We start from the raw sequence: 15,832 nt of genomic DNA, 5'->3' as shown, positions 1-15,832 counted from the left end.
TTGCGTAAACTAAAATGAAAGGCATAATTTTGTGTGCGAAGGTTCGTGGTTTTGAACACATAATCAAAATATAATTTAATAATACTCATGATGTTTATTTTAACTTTAAATATTAAATAATAGCATCCTACGCGCTTAATTATGCTAATTACAGAACTTATTCGAGAACGATAAATAATAATACTAGTTGCATATCCTAATTAGAAATTTTAAAATAATTTAAATGTGTAATATATATATATTTTAATTTACTACTACAATCGCATGTTAATCATAATCACATAAATCATATTATTTATTTCGAGTTAATTATTTGGTTTCAGTAAGTGTAGGGTAATATCACAATTTACAATGTATGCTGTTAGTTTTATCAACATCACAGTTTTAATGGTAAGCTACATTTAAAAAATTAAAATTAAATGATTAACTACAGTTTTAGTAATCATTCATTAAAATTAGAAACAAGTACATAACTTTTATATTTACTGTAGGTAACATTATTGTACAAAAGTATTGGCAATAATTTAATTTTGCTGTTGCCTCCTTGTTAAATGTCATGAATCAAGATTGTCTAACATCTAATGACAAATGTCAAATACTACGTAACGGTTTACAATTTTTTAAAAAGACGTTCTGACTAAATATGATTTTTTTAGAATAATTATAAATATTTAGTAACAATAAATCAAACAATGGAATTAAAAATGGCCCAAGCTAATCAACGAAACCGTATGTATTAAACGCACTTCGTTAATAATTATTTTTATGAAACACTGAAGTTGAATGATTCTTAACTTTTCAGGATTTTTCAAGCTCTCTCTGAAGAAAAATAGAATGAAAACATCCAATCGTGAATCCGATGTCGTAGTTCTCGACGAATCATTTGATAATCTACGCTCTGAATATATGATAAATGTAAGTTTCGTGTGATTTATTTGATCATTATATCGGTATTAATAAACTACACAATCTTGGTAGTTATCACCAGATAACATACAAAAATAAAGAAAACGTATTAATTTTTCTCACTTATAACTACACTTAATAATAAACAACCCAAATTTTTTAAAATATCTTGATATATATTTTCTGATTTCCACTAAATATGAATCAATTATTAATTTATTGATTTATTTATAACATAAAATTTTAGGGTCACTCCAAACCTCAGAAATATTCTCCAATTGTAATCAACGATTCCTCTGACAACTTATTCGATCAATTATTATTGGATAAAAAACCGAGTAAATCAGGCAACGTAAGTGGTTTTATTTAACTAATCTTAAAATTTATATATAAAAAGGGTTAGTGGTGTATCTGCTTGGGATTCATAGATTTTTATACTAACTACTGTATTGTCTATATATCTCATCACTAGCTGTAACATATTGGTTTCTATGTAGTTCAACCACGAGCAAAGACAATTGTTAAAAGCAGATATTGCTGCAACAACATTAGTATTTGTATTAACATGCAACCTTAAAACTGTTAATTAAAGTAACCTATGATAGTTCAGTATTGCTCATTTGAATAGCTTGTAATTACGAGCTTATCCTGTATAAGCTAACATTACTTCTCTAAAAGATTACTCTGTCAGAGATTTGCTCTTCTAATAATTTTAAATTATGATTGTAATTTATTGAAAAGAGAATAATACCAACAAATATCATTTAAAAAAAATTCTTGTCTGAAATAAAAATAAATAAATTTTCAATATTTTGTGAAAAACTTTTTATAAAATGTAGTTTATTTTTATGTATGCCGAGTTGGCCTTTAACTGCAATATGCAAAGTTGTATTATGAAAATGACTATTGACATTTTTAGTATGAAAATATGTTTTCACAAGCTTTCTATTTTTAATAAATATTAGATAAGAACAAATATATAAATAACTTTCACCCAAATATGACAAATACCTTATTCTAATCAAAAAAGTAGTGAAATAAATATTACTTTTATATATTTTATGACATTTGCTAATAGCTCTTCTATTTTATGCACTAGAAACATAATTTATTATACAATATTATTCTTTTTAATATCCACAACAAATATTCATTTTAACAATATTCTTCAGATCTCAACCAATGATATCATATCAATATAATATCAAAGTACAAAGAAATATTAATTTATATTTATATGTGTTTATATATATGTGTGTGTATGTATACAAATGATTAATATGATTAGAATATCGCACTTGATAGATTTTTTTATTATTATTTTATGAAAACAAATTCGTTGATTCCAGGTTTCTCTTAACTTGACGAATGATTTCACATCACCTGTTAAGAAAGACTCCAGACCCAGTATAGGAGGCTGGTCGCCTGCTCAGAACATTATATGTGCTACTCCTAAACATGACACAATTCCTTCCACACCATTGGACAAAGCTAATGTGACATCAGAGCATTGCTCTATTAAGAAAATACAAGATTCACATCATAAGCTGCTAAGCGATCTATATGGAGAATCTTGGAAATCAATACCGTCATTATTCAAAAATTTACAACAAAATCATGACAATTTAGATGGTATATCTAAGAAACTATATTTTAACGATGAAGAGGACAGTGACAAAGAGAACATACGATCTGATTTAAAAAGGAATAAAGCTCTATATTTAACGGACTCAGAGATTAAAAAGAAAAATGATTTGGTTGACTTTGAAAGAAGATCTAAAAAGAAATTATACACAGAAAAGATTCCTAGTATCCCTGACCCTGATCCTGAACCCGAAACACCTAAGATTAAATCGATCAAAAATAAAAATATAAATAGTTCAACAAAGAAAACCAAGGCTTTATCAGTTACTGAACTAGTAAAGGTAATGAGGAATGATGTTGATTTAATAACAAAGAAAGTTCAAACTGTAACAGTTACCCCTCAGAAGGCTGAAATAAAGAGGCTTAGTTTCGTTGGATCATTAGCAGGTATGTTTTTTTATCTCATATCATAATTATAATCCAAGAAAGTTGGAGTTATCCCACTAAAGAATATATGTGTGCTATAGTTAATGTTCAGACCAATTCCGGTCAATGCTGTCATATCCAATTGAGAATATTCAATTGTGCAGGAGATTTAATTCCACAAGTGATTATGAGTGAATTTGTGTTTGTACTAAAACTTTTGTCGGCAAGTCTCTTTAAGTGTTAGTGAGGAGGAAATGATCATTTTATAAGTAAAAGTACTTGAAGTTTTAATTAACTATTGTTCATACCAATATTAATGAATTTCAGATAATGTTCCATCTTGGAGGTGTCATGTTGAAGCATTGCAGTATCATGATAACTATAAAAAATTACGAGAACAACTCGCTAGACGTCTGTATGTTGAATTTAATAAAACAGTATTTGATGATGCGTTAGACGCCGATATGCCAATTATATGGGATACAAAATTGAGAAGTACTGCTGGGTGAGTGTTTATTTGTAAGCATAATATATGCCTCCTTGGTTTAGAGACTTCCAAAGCAACAAGATTATAAAGGCCTACGTTGAAATCCTGATTTGAGCTACTTTATTTGGTTTTCCTGACAAAGAATTCCCGATTGTCAGCATTTACATGTCTCATTATGTTTTTGTTTTTTATAATATTGCTAAATGATGATAAAGTCACTGATTTGACGGCCACAGCAGCTTATCTCGAGAGAAAAAAAAGCCGGGATGAGCAGCTATGCCATTATTTAATGTATAGATTCTGAAAATAAAATGTTCTTTTGTTTAGAATACTATACTTTATGCTATGTATTCATAGAAATCTAATAATATATTTTTTGATTTCAGGACAACAACCAATAGACTGATAAAAACAGCAAGAGGTGACAGAATACGTACTTCAAGTATAAAACTATCAACGAAAGTAATCGACGCAGTGCAAAGATTACGTGACACGCTCATACATGAACTCTGTCACGCTGCAACATGGCTCATAGACGGCGAGCTGAGAGCGGGACACGGGCCATTATGGAAGAAATGGTTTGTGGTCTTTTTTTTAAATTATAATTACAATGCAGATAAGCAAACGGCGATATGACGACCTCCGTGGTCGAGTAGTGTGTACACCGGTTTTCATGGGTACCCCACTCCGAGGTCCCGGGTTCGAATCCCGGCCAAGTCGATGTAGAAAAAAGTTCATTAGTTTTCTATGTTGTCTTGGGTCTGGGTGTTTGTGGTACCGTCGTTACTTCTGATTTTCCATAACACAAGTGCTTTAGCTACTTACATTGGGATCAGAGTAATGTATGTGATGTTGTACAATATTTATTTATTTAAACGGACTACTCAATGGTAAGTGGTCTATCGGGTGTATCAGGAAGATATCACAGAATCATCAATTCTCTTTAAGCAATGGGATAATATTATAATGTTTTTGTTGACTAAGCTATAGTTGTTATCAGTATTTATTATCAGGGTATATTTTGTCTTATTATCAGGGCAACACGAGCGCTTAAAGAGTTTCCAGAGCTTGGTGAAATATCAAGATGTCACACCATGGAAATACATTATAAATATGCATATAAGTGTACTAAATGCGGCTACAGGTATAATGTTTTATAAATATTTTTATTTAAACACGTATAACTAAACACTCAGAGGCGCATGAATGCACAAACACACGCATGCATCACAACACACACGTATACACGCACGTCGACAAGCACCATGAACGAACACACTCAAACGCACGCATAAACCGTCATCACTCACACACACAAGATTCTACACTATCGTAAGATAACTAATACTGACTAAAAAAAATATTTCAGCGTTAAAAGACATTCAAAATCAATAGACATAACGAAAAAGTGTTGCGGTTATTGCCGGGGAACATTTGAAATTATAGTCAATAAGAAGAACAAGGATGGCGTTATTGTCTCTACGCCGGCTAGAAAAGGAGGTCCGAATGATTTCGCGTTATTTGTCAAACAGAACTATGGTACCCTAAAAGATGGTACGAAAACTCACGCTCAAGTTATGAAATTGTTAGGAGAACAGTTTTCAGCTAAAAAGAGTAAAAATCAAGAAAAAGAGGAAATTTGTGATTTTAATAGTGATTGATAGAAAAAATCCTTGCCAGTAACAAAATATTATTCAGATAATATTTAGTCAATGTATAAAGTCTGTTTGCATAATATTTGTATAGAAATTTAGACGAATTCAGGTCAGAAAAATTGAAAAGACTCGGATTATATTTTTAAAACTATCTTATCTTAAAAAAATATGTAATGAAATTGTTCTCACAATGTTCTAGCGTAACCGGCCAGAAGAAATTGTTTCTTTTATCATATATATTATTTGAACAGATGTACTTACTAGTACATTCCCACAACAAAAAGTACCTTTAAATGACAACTATACGTTATACCATTCATATTAGAATTAAAAGTAATATTAAGGGTATAATCCTACTATAAAAATGGGATGGAACCTTATTAAAATTAAAATGACAGTTCTCAACCGAGTACCGTTAGCAAAGAAGTCCTGTAAAATTATTATCCGACTCTAGTAAAGCAAGTTATGGTCTAAGAAAAATTTTGATTATGTATGATGTTTGTATGTGTGTATATCTTCAACTGAAAATTATTTAATTTTCTTCAAATTTGCTTCACTGACTCTTTCCACTCATTATTAATCTTATAACTAGAATATTTTACAATTATATATCTGCGAGGAATAATCCAGTCGAACATAAATATAACAACTCATAACGTCTCGAGCACATCGACGCGAGTTTGCTGACACTACCGCCAGTGAACGGAGCGTGAGTGTCTCGCGCAATATATTTATAATCAACTAAAAACTATTGTATATTTTGTATTTAAAAATAAAGATCTATAAATGGTTGTCCATCTTGTGCGATCACAGTAGACTATATCGCTCTGAACATATACGTTTAGAAAAAAGTTAACCATCATAAATCACTGGATTTGCATTTCAAGTGCATAAATTGATATCGTAATGTTTGAGATTATTAAAATGTTAAAGTTGTGTAAAGACAATATAAATTAATTGAATATATATAACACATTATGTGAATAACTTATTCAATTTCAAGCGTAACCCCATTAAATAAACCAAAGAGTCATAAATATAAGAAAACTTTTCCCGCCATTTATTATTGTTTGCACAGACGAAAAAAAAAAGTTAAGTCTGATAAATACTTTGCTCAAGAATATTTTATACGTTGACAGTAAACTTATATTTACGCAATTTTTATAAGGTAAGTAGTATACACGAATTTATGAATCCGATGTTTTTTTTTTTAATTGTAATTAAATAAGGTACTAATTAAAATGAAGTCTGGACTTTGTGATTAATTTTAATTTATAATTGTATATTATAGCATAATTTATTAAAAATATATTTAATTATTATTGTTTTTGTATATTGTTAACCGTGTTCTTTAGATTTTTAATTAGTGCCACATGCACACTGAAGACGAACTAAACTTATTTTTAGATATTTTAAATTAAATAGGAAAATTTACAAACGTTGTTTTTGTTTTTTTTATCCTTTAATAATGCTTTTCAAAATTTATTTAGATAAGTTGGACGTATTTCCTATTGTAACAGTCAAATTTATTGCTATATTTAATAAATTGTTATTGTAGTTTACGTAATTTTAAGACAGTTCAGTGATGATTTGTCTTTAACGGTGCCTATACTTACTTTTGGTACTTACGTCGCCACTGTTCCTTCGAATATTGATTTATCCTTAGAAAATTAAACGTTATAATGGCAGATTTTTAATTATATTAGACACAAACTGAATTCCTCGCTGGCGAAGCCGCGGATTCAGTTAGTTAATAATTGGTTGATATGTCCGGTTTGTTAATTGATATAACGATCCCTAATTAATATGTTAGAAAACGTAACAATAGAATTATTCGATACGACTATTTGTTAGTATCACGAATGACGTCATATAGCCTCGCGCTCGAAAAGTACCAGGGCGCCATAGAGTAGTAGGTGCCTTGTGTAAAGTACTCTCTTGTAAGTAGAGTCCGCGTAATGGTGAGTAGGCGGTGCTTGCGTGTGTCGATGTACTTTTTATCTCATGTACTACTCTACATTCCTAGTACTTCATAGTTCCGCATACTACTTATCCATACATTTGTATTGTAATTTATTATAGAGGTAAGTAACGTGTGTGTTGTAACTTTTGTACTTCTTGTCATTCCTACTTTCCTAGTACCGGTTCTTATTTTCGCGACCTCCCTTAATCTATTATACATATATAATATTTCAATTTTCCCTTCTTTTGTTTTATGTTTAAAATGTTAAGTCTCATTTTCACAGCGCGTACTGCGATGCGGTGATGCAATCGGTTCTGAATTTTAAAACTTTAAGTATAAAAATAAAATCTGCTTTCTGAACCGAAACTTAAATTTAATTATCACATGAAAATTAAAAAAGTACTTTTATTATATAATATTTTGATTTTATTTAAATAAATTATTTGGAAAATGTTCCAAGACATTGCGCTGGGATAACATTGTACCGGTAAAAAAATGTCGGTAATTAAATACAATTGTGAATTTTAGCAGACCTCAAGTGGTCTCAAGGAAAGAAAATAAATACATTTTTCATCACTTCCCTTCTGAATGTGTAAAACAGGACTTGTGTTATTTTTTCTGTCACTATCGAACAGTTCCAACCTATATCTGTATTTATTATCTTTGCGGAGAAACAGTTTAATAAGAAAGGATTAAATGATCGTTTATGTGATACGATTGCTATTGTCACAACACTTTTAATTCGTATTTTCTCAGAATCTTGCCAAAAATTTGTAAATACATCGACATTATCTACGAATGTCTCGTGAACAAGACATTCGTAGATAATGTCGAAATATCGAGCTCCACCAAATAAAAATAAAAAACATGGTAAATGTCCCGTTTTAAATACTGTTAGTAATAAAAATAACCATGTTAATTTAAAATCTTATATCTAATTCTATATATACATTAAAGTCTTAGAAATATTACAATGAAGGAACATCATTCTTATAGGCTAACTGATCATATAATAACACTGTTAAAGAAGAAATTAATTCATTAAAAAAAAAACAATTAAAATTTCAAATTATGATATATAATATATAAGAGAAAAACAAAAAGATAATATAAAAAAATACATAATAAAAAATATTATATAATAAATCTCTTGACATACGTAAAAGTGTTAAGAAAACAGTGTTATGTTAAAAAATATTCATTTAATTTTTAAAATTCAATTCAGCGGTAAATATATCAAAATCAGCTTTTTTAAAAATGGAATTATAGATTTTTATAACACTGTATAAAGAAGCAGATTTGTTTAAATTAGTCTTAGTAGTTTCTATTTAAAGATTTATTTAAGCTTTTTTGCGTTCTTGCATTATTCTGAGGTACGTTTGACAATATTGAGTAAAAACTTAAGTACCAAAAACAATCTATACGTTCATTTGAACGTTTTTGTAATAAACAAAGTCTATGTCCATGTTTCTGCAATTGTATAGTGAAAGGGTCTTATAAAAGTCTAACCGATCATTGTAAATTTAGTGCAGTTTAATTTATTACTCTTAAAAGACCAATGTTTATTAATTAGAGTTTCTAAGAAAAGATGAGTTGACGACTTTGTAAGTATGAAACTGTTTTTGATTTAAATAAAATCGGTAAATAAGTATAAAATAAAACAACACATTTTCAATACTTTTTTTTATTTATTTATACATAGTAAATGTATGACATTTCTGTCGTTTTGTTAAATGATAATAGGTACAGTCTTGAAATTATTAAAAAAAAAAGTATAATTTACAACAGAAAAAACGCAATTTTTCAAAAGGGTATTCAACAACCCATTTTTGTAATTTTATGTACAAAATTCTTAAAAATTAAAAGCGAGTAAGTTGCACACAATACAATACACTTATGTGCCGTGATATATTTGAATTATTTACATAGGAATTATAATAGTATGAGCACTGCATATTTACGTATCGAAATTAACACCGAATATAAAAAAAAAATTTTTTTTTCGATTATAAATATTACTTCTTTTCTATTTTACACAATTATTTATTACCTATCTATTTTAGTGCCAACATTATTTTTTTCTAAATGTATAAATATGTTCATACATTTTTATAAATGTTGTTCATTTAACAATTATATCTTAAGTGATCTGTTTTCCCGCTAAAATTGTGAATTCAAAAAAGGAATCGTACATAACCGTTCGAAAGGTAATTATGACATTTTATAATTGATCACGTGACTAGTCCTTCTAAGAATGTGTCAAAATAATTAAACAAATAATTTTATATGGTAACACTAAATAGAAAACACTGTATTTGCATATGGCAATGTTTATAAGGGACATTTAGAATTGAATTTATGTCATGATGATGCATAAAATTATAACACTGTAAAATTGACTGGAAACACAACATTCCTAAATCTATTGATATAAAATTCAATGTTATTTTTAAAACAGTATTTTAAATGGACATTAATCTACTTGCCTATAAACTTACCAAAAACGTACCGTCGAAGTTTATTCAAGTGTCAATGTTGCAAATTACAAATAATTGGCAAGTCTATAGAAACAATTATATTATTTGATATATTCCTTACAATAATTATGGACAGACTTATTAAAAACAAAATTCTATTCGATATCACATATATTTAATTTGTCATTTTACAACAACTGATAGCTTACGACATATCTTATGTCTAAAACAGATCGTTCAACATTTTCGAATAATAATATAAATTACATGTAGTGCGTTCTTGTTTACATTTTTTGAGATGAAAAAGAAAAAGAACTATTTGAAAAATAAATGCTTTAGACATAAGTATAATATTGATAAAATGGCAACACTTAATGAATATTCCTTTAAGTTGTCATCGGCATAATACGATGATTTTAAAATGATACCATCATTGATTCATTATTTAATAATGAAAACGTTCATCATGATCAAGAATAAAAAAACAATGGCGTTTGTCTCGTTCGAGATTTTATAAAACTTATATAATTACACGAGGCTTAAAAATAAATGATAAAAGCTATTTACAAGAGGCCGTCACGGTTCTTAAATACCGTTTATTCTAACTATACATTTATAATATACAATGAAATGATGAACATCAATAAGCTGGTCTCGTGTTAAAATGTTCTCGAACATTAGAAGCTAAGATTATCTGCCGCAGACGACAGATTAATGGTAAATCAGGTTTGCGAAGGACCATCTTCTAAAGGTCTAAATCGTACAAACCCGTCCTGAGCTACCAGCATGCTTGCACCAGTATCGTTCGGATTAATCTCATCCTGGGGTTGGGAATACGACGCTTCGTAACTACAATTTCTAGGAGCTGGTTGGGGCGTCCCCATAGCGCAATGATAGTTCCTTTCATTAGGATCCTCGGAGAAACCGTATAAGTCAGTTGACTTCGGCCTGTCCGGGAAACCGTTACCCTTGCCGCGCTTCTGACTACCGCTCGAGTTTACCATCGAAGTGGAGGGAGAATTGCGACGCTGTGAGTTCCTTATCTGCGGACAAGGACCCTCATAGCTTCTGTTGGGGTTAAGGGTTTGTATACCGGATGCGTGGTAAGAGGCATTCTCGGCATTGTAATTGCCATATTCATCTGGCATATGTGGTTGGTGATAATGATGACTCATAGAAGGATCGTAACCCATCGTCATGCAGTTCTGGACGTTTTTATTCTTTGCTCTGTGCTTTTTCCGCGGATTGCTATTCGTTCTAGACGAAACCCTATCATAGGACATGTGTTTGAAGTTATGGGAACTACGATTTGAACCGCCGTTGTAGTTTTGGTTTTTGATATCTCGAATAAAATCACTATTGCTACCGTATTGGATGACATTGTATTCGTGGTCTAATGGATCGTCACCTTGTAACGATTGCATTGCGGGATCGCAGTTGGAATAATGGTCGTCGGAGGCGGACTCTATACCGCTGTAACCAGCCATGTTTGGATGGGGTTTGATCAAATGATTGGTAACACCTTGGCTAGAGGTGGCATTGCTCGATTCTGTCGAACTGCTATGGCCGGCATTTGCAATGGAACTGTGTCCAGAATAGTTTTCCGTGCCAGAATTGTTATCGCAATTACCGACTAATGTATTTAATGGGAATCTCTGGTGGTCTACTGGACCGCAGCATTGGTCTGGCAAGTTGGTATGATGACCTGCGGTTTCATAAATAGGCTTACCCGTTCTCAAAGTATACGTGTGTAAGTTCGTATTTGTATTACAAATAGCGGGAAAGTCAGATTCAAATTGTTCATTACTGGACCCTGCCGTGCAAGGGAATAGTCCAAGTCCTGGTATTTTTTGACCGTCAGCCTTCTCGTGTTGCAGAGAAGTGACTACGCCTACTTTAAGACTTATTACCCAGGAAATAAGAGCTACTATGCTGATTTCGATCAGTCGCAATGAAAACTGATAGCCCCATTGCAACCAATCAAATTTAGTCATATTTACTTGATTTATACCAATTATGCCGTAAATTTGAAGCGTTGCCATCAAAATAAATAGCATTGCTGTAGCCAGGTTTATGTGTATCGCTTGGTGCAGGTTTTGAAAACCATGAATATATGTGTGACTTTTCTTTTGTAATATCTGTTTAAGCATTTTGTACACATATAGGTAGCAAAGCCCGATAGTGAGGCAGACCATAATAAATATAATTTGACAAGTTAGACCTAGTACCCTTTTTTCGACCCCCTGTGGGGACCTAATAATCGTTTTACTATTTTCAAGGATATGCAACATTATACAGGACAAAAGATGCAGACCTCCGCCAATAATAATCGTCCTGGGGCGGTAGAGGAACGCGCAGCAAGTAGTCTTAAAATTAATACTATTCGTTAAAAGGAACAGAATGGTTGACGCAAATGCTAGACTCAAGAATATCTCCGGAACGTGAAGGAGAATTTCGCTCGTGAAAACTGGCAATGAATTGTTAATATTATACGGATCATACAACATATAGAATATTCTCAGAACACAAACAAACACCAATATCAAATGTAGAATTATAAAATAGTATTGAGTGAAGAGATGCGTGAATTTATTGTAATATATGATCGAATATATGGAATATCCGGCGAGAAATGTGAAAATAACGGCTGCTCCATAGATGTGAATGTTCCAAGCGACCGGCCATGTCACTCCCAGTCTTTGCACTGGGCCGTTGGTCTTCGAATCGTGTTTTAGTATTTTCTTATCTGAATTAACGTTTGCTAGGTTATGATATCTCTCCGTTGACATTTCAGGATCGCTCAATTCGAAGCCGATTGTCGTCGCAGGTGTGAAGGTACCGTCTTTTCTGCTATCGTTTCGTTCTGGTTGTTTGTTTGTCGCATATTGGAGATTCCTTCTAGTGTTCGTTTCTCCATTCTGTTCTACAATAAGTGGCCTATCTAAATTATTCATATCGGGGTCTAGTACAGCTAAAACGCCTTCCGTTGAAGTGTCTCTATTAGAATCACTAAGTGTCACACCAGCGTCCTTTGTGACATATATGTCACTTTTTGAAGTCTTCTCTTGATTATGTTGGGGTTTCGCGGTGACTGTTCTGAGAAGAACATCTGGAATATCTTCTTTCCTTCCATTGGAACCGGAAAGGATCCTCGATATTGTTGGGATGTTAAGCGAATTCGGCACAAAGTCTGTGAAATTTGCTTGATCCGACCCATGCTTGTCGCCATCTAATTCTTCCGGCTGAAAACAATAATAAAGATATTTTATAAGTAAATTAAAAAAAGAAATCTTAAATCATTATTATCAACAAGTGGTTCCGTAACTATGCATTGAACGATATTGATTTTCAATTCAAACAAATACTGTCGCTGTAACGTTGTTTTAAAACTACATTCAGCTTGTTCCGTGACAAGTTGGTGATAGTTGGCAATAGTTACGATTTCAAGAGGTCAGGGAAATGTGTACCTTATGACTGGGAGTGTTAAGGGCCTTTTTCTTCTGCGGTTCCAGTCCAACTGGCGGCAAAGGCGGTGCGGGCGGAGGCGCCGGCACTTGTGGGGAGGACGTTTCCTGAAAATTGGGAAATTTGCTATTTGAGTGGATTTCGGAAAGGCAATTGGACATGTCTGTGGCGTTAGTTTTATTTTCTTGGAGTTGAATTGTTTTAAAGTGGCATCCGATGGACTATTTCATGCTGCTTATGCAGGATTTAGCTTTTCCGCGATAGCTGATAAAGAATTCTCAAACCGGATTATCCTTGTGTCAATAATATCTACGATTAAATATTTGTAATCAAAATCATTTTAGTTTTCCAAAACATTGGCAAGATTTTGACCATATAATATTTATATATATACTTAGAGAAGTTTTTTTTAATAGTATTGCTACTTAATATACATATAAGTTATATTATAAATATATTGCTTGTTACCTGTCCTGGTGGTCTGATGGGTATGCGTTCATGCCCAGGCCCAAGGGAAGGAGGAGGGATGGGCCGCCGATTAAGGTAACTGTTCCCATCTGTGTTCGTGCCTGAAAGTAATAATATTTACATTACAATATATGTAGATTAGTTACATATAATTTATACTTTGTTACCTAAAAGAAATATTTATATATTAACAAATTTGTTACAATCCAAACATGACGGTTATAAGTTTTTGAATTTCGAATTTAATTTCAAATATAGATTCAATACGAAGGCGCGAAGTGACGCTCGTGTTTATAAGACGTCTTAGTGTGCGGGTGATGACTAATATAATAACAGAGAAATCAAAAAGAATATAAACTCGATTATATTCTTTTAATGATTGATCAATAACTTAACAAAAAGTTTCATGTAAAATAGTTTTTTATACACAGATTGGCCATAACCATTTGTCACAGAAATATTTATAATCGAGTGGGCAGTTCGTGACCATATAAAACCTGAGGTGTTTTATAACATATTACCTCTAAGTGTTGGCTTATCAGCAAACGGGTTTCGGTACTCCGGCGGCAACGGCGGAGTGAAGAACGCGCGGCCTGGCGGCGCGTACGAGGGTACCGCGCCGACGCCAGCCAGCAGGGCCGCGCCGTGGTGGGCGGGTGGCCTGATGAATAATATTTATGTAAGTTTACATCAGGATAGTTTAGGTAGCTTCTAGTAATAAATCTCCTGGGCTATGTACCAGTTTATATAGCCCTAAAACTGATAGCGTATTGCCAAAATATAATATGCATCATGACTCTTAAGGCGAGGTCCGTCGTTGACTAGGACTCGCGGCCAACTGACCGGCATATCAGACCTCTGAAATTGCTCAGCTCGTATTATAAGTTCTTATTAACTGAAATTCTGATTCCTTAAGCACCTCTTTAGTAAATACGATATTATCATTTTCAATAAAATATTCTAATTTAAAACGAATTCTAGTCGTCAAAGTCTCAAATATGACGATTTTCTTGGACGTGTGCTATTTTATTTCAAAGTTTCAATTTCAAAAAGCTTATGTAAACGTCAAGAATTCCATTGAATTTTCTGTACCATAAAAGCATTTAAACTATCTTTGAAAATTAAAATACAAAGTAAGTTTAAACGGAGCGTAAGTCTTTTGTAATACGTAGGGTTATTGGTGATGTTCTCCTAAACAATTCCAACTGCACAATAGAAATGCGCGCGAAAACAAAGGAGCACATATCATTCCCTCTCCCTCACGGCTTCATATGATTTTCAAGGCACACAACACACACACAAGTACCTATGTAAGAGATATCAACTACCAAATTCCCTGACTGGTACTAAGAATCACGTAAAACAAAAAAAAAATGTCTCGGAAAGACGACCCAATTTTAAATTAACACCCTGTATATATAAAAGTATTTAAATATATTCTAAATCAATAAAAACATTACAAACGATAAAGATCCCGAGATAAATACGAAGATATTTATCACACAATACGATAACGCACACATACGTAAAATATACGAATAAATAATAAACAATAAACGCTAAACGCTAAATCGCAGGCAATATATTCAGTTTAACAATGAAACGTTCGAACGTAAATCTGCGCGGTCGCAGTGAATGCAAACTCGAAATTTCAATAAACGCTCACATACCGCGGTTAGTGTGAAACGACACGTGCGGAATTTTAAAGTTTTACCTCTTTTGAGAAATCCTGATCGTGAACAGATAGCGTAATCTTTACATATAGTTAAAATGTCTGTCCGTTCGTGAGATTTTTTTTAATAGTAAGCTCAGCAAGAATGTTTCGTCGGCGCTTGTGAAAGCCTGTTTATACAAAGTGTCATTTTAATTTTATTTGATATGTTTTCATCATTAGATTTGGCTGCAGGAACAAACCGTTAAAATCGCACAGCTGGGCTTTTAACGCGAATATTTTATGTTAATTCCAACACGCAACTACTTCACAGTTCCGTTACGACCTATCAAAAGTAAATGGCACTCGTGAAAAATCATCATGACAATTGACTTGACCCGCGATCTTAGGTTGAAACTGGGAGGTCTCGGAAAATGCCATTTTAGCAATAAGACCAATTTTATTCTGTGACAACGGAAGTATAAAGACCTCAGATTATAAAATAAAAGTCGAATGCAATTTCCCGGTAGCCCGAAACACCACGTCACTTCAAATATTAATTAGTGACGTAATAAAAACACGTTAATTACTACGTACACTTCGGTATTTTGTATTCGATATTAATTCCATATTCGGTTTTGTTGCTTCACTATAATGTTCCGAGCGCTCCACCTGGCTTTTGTTTCATAATCTAAGGTAAACACTACCTTCTAAACTCCGGTTATAAATCGGGATATCTTGACAGAATTA

At 32.2% G+C, this 15,832-nt stretch overlaps 2 protein-coding genes across 3 annotated transcripts in view; one reads left to right on the top strand and one right to left on the bottom strand.

Moving 5' to 3' along the window:
* The first annotated feature begins 591 nt into the window (after positions 1 to 591).
* Positions 592 to 5,668, top strand: LOC113398411 (uncharacterized). Its single transcript, XM_026637145.2, has 8 exons — positions 592 to 729; positions 803 to 915; positions 1,154 to 1,258; positions 2,256 to 2,937; positions 3,244 to 3,421; positions 3,790 to 3,981; positions 4,440 to 4,547; positions 4,773 to 5,668. Exons 1-8 carry the CDS (start codon positions 693 to 695, stop codon positions 5,062 to 5,064), a joined length of 1,707 nt encoding a protein of 568 aa, XP_026492930.2. The 5' UTR covers positions 592 to 692; the 3' UTR covers positions 5,065 to 5,668.
* A 3,021-nt stretch (positions 5,669 to 8,689) lies between these two features.
* Positions 8,690 to 15,832, bottom strand: part of LOC113398380 (uncharacterized) — a 619,887-nt gene continuing 612,744 nt past the window's right edge. For both annotated transcript variants that reach the window (XM_026637094.2, XM_026637096.2), the window contains 4 exons: positions 13,953 to 14,092; positions 13,432 to 13,532; positions 12,966 to 13,070; positions 8,690 to 12,740 (listed from right to left, as the gene is read on the bottom strand). In XM_026637094.2, coding sequence (XP_026492879.2) covers positions 10,221 to 12,740; positions 12,966 to 13,070; positions 13,432 to 13,532; positions 13,953 to 14,092 — 2,866 coding nt within the window. In that variant the 3' untranslated portion in view covers positions 8,690 to 10,220. The remainder of the gene's footprint in view (positions 12,741 to 12,965; positions 13,071 to 13,431; positions 13,533 to 13,952; positions 14,093 to 15,832) is intronic.

The sequence above is a fragment of the Vanessa tameamea genome, chromosome 26 (genome assembly GCF_037043105.1).
Source record: "Vanessa tameamea isolate UH-Manoa-2023 chromosome 26, ilVanTame1 primary haplotype, whole genome shotgun sequence".
NCBI classification, from domain to species: Eukaryota; Metazoa; Arthropoda; class Insecta; order Lepidoptera; family Nymphalidae; genus Vanessa; species Vanessa tameamea.
This window is presented reverse-complemented; position numbering and strand designations above follow the sequence as displayed.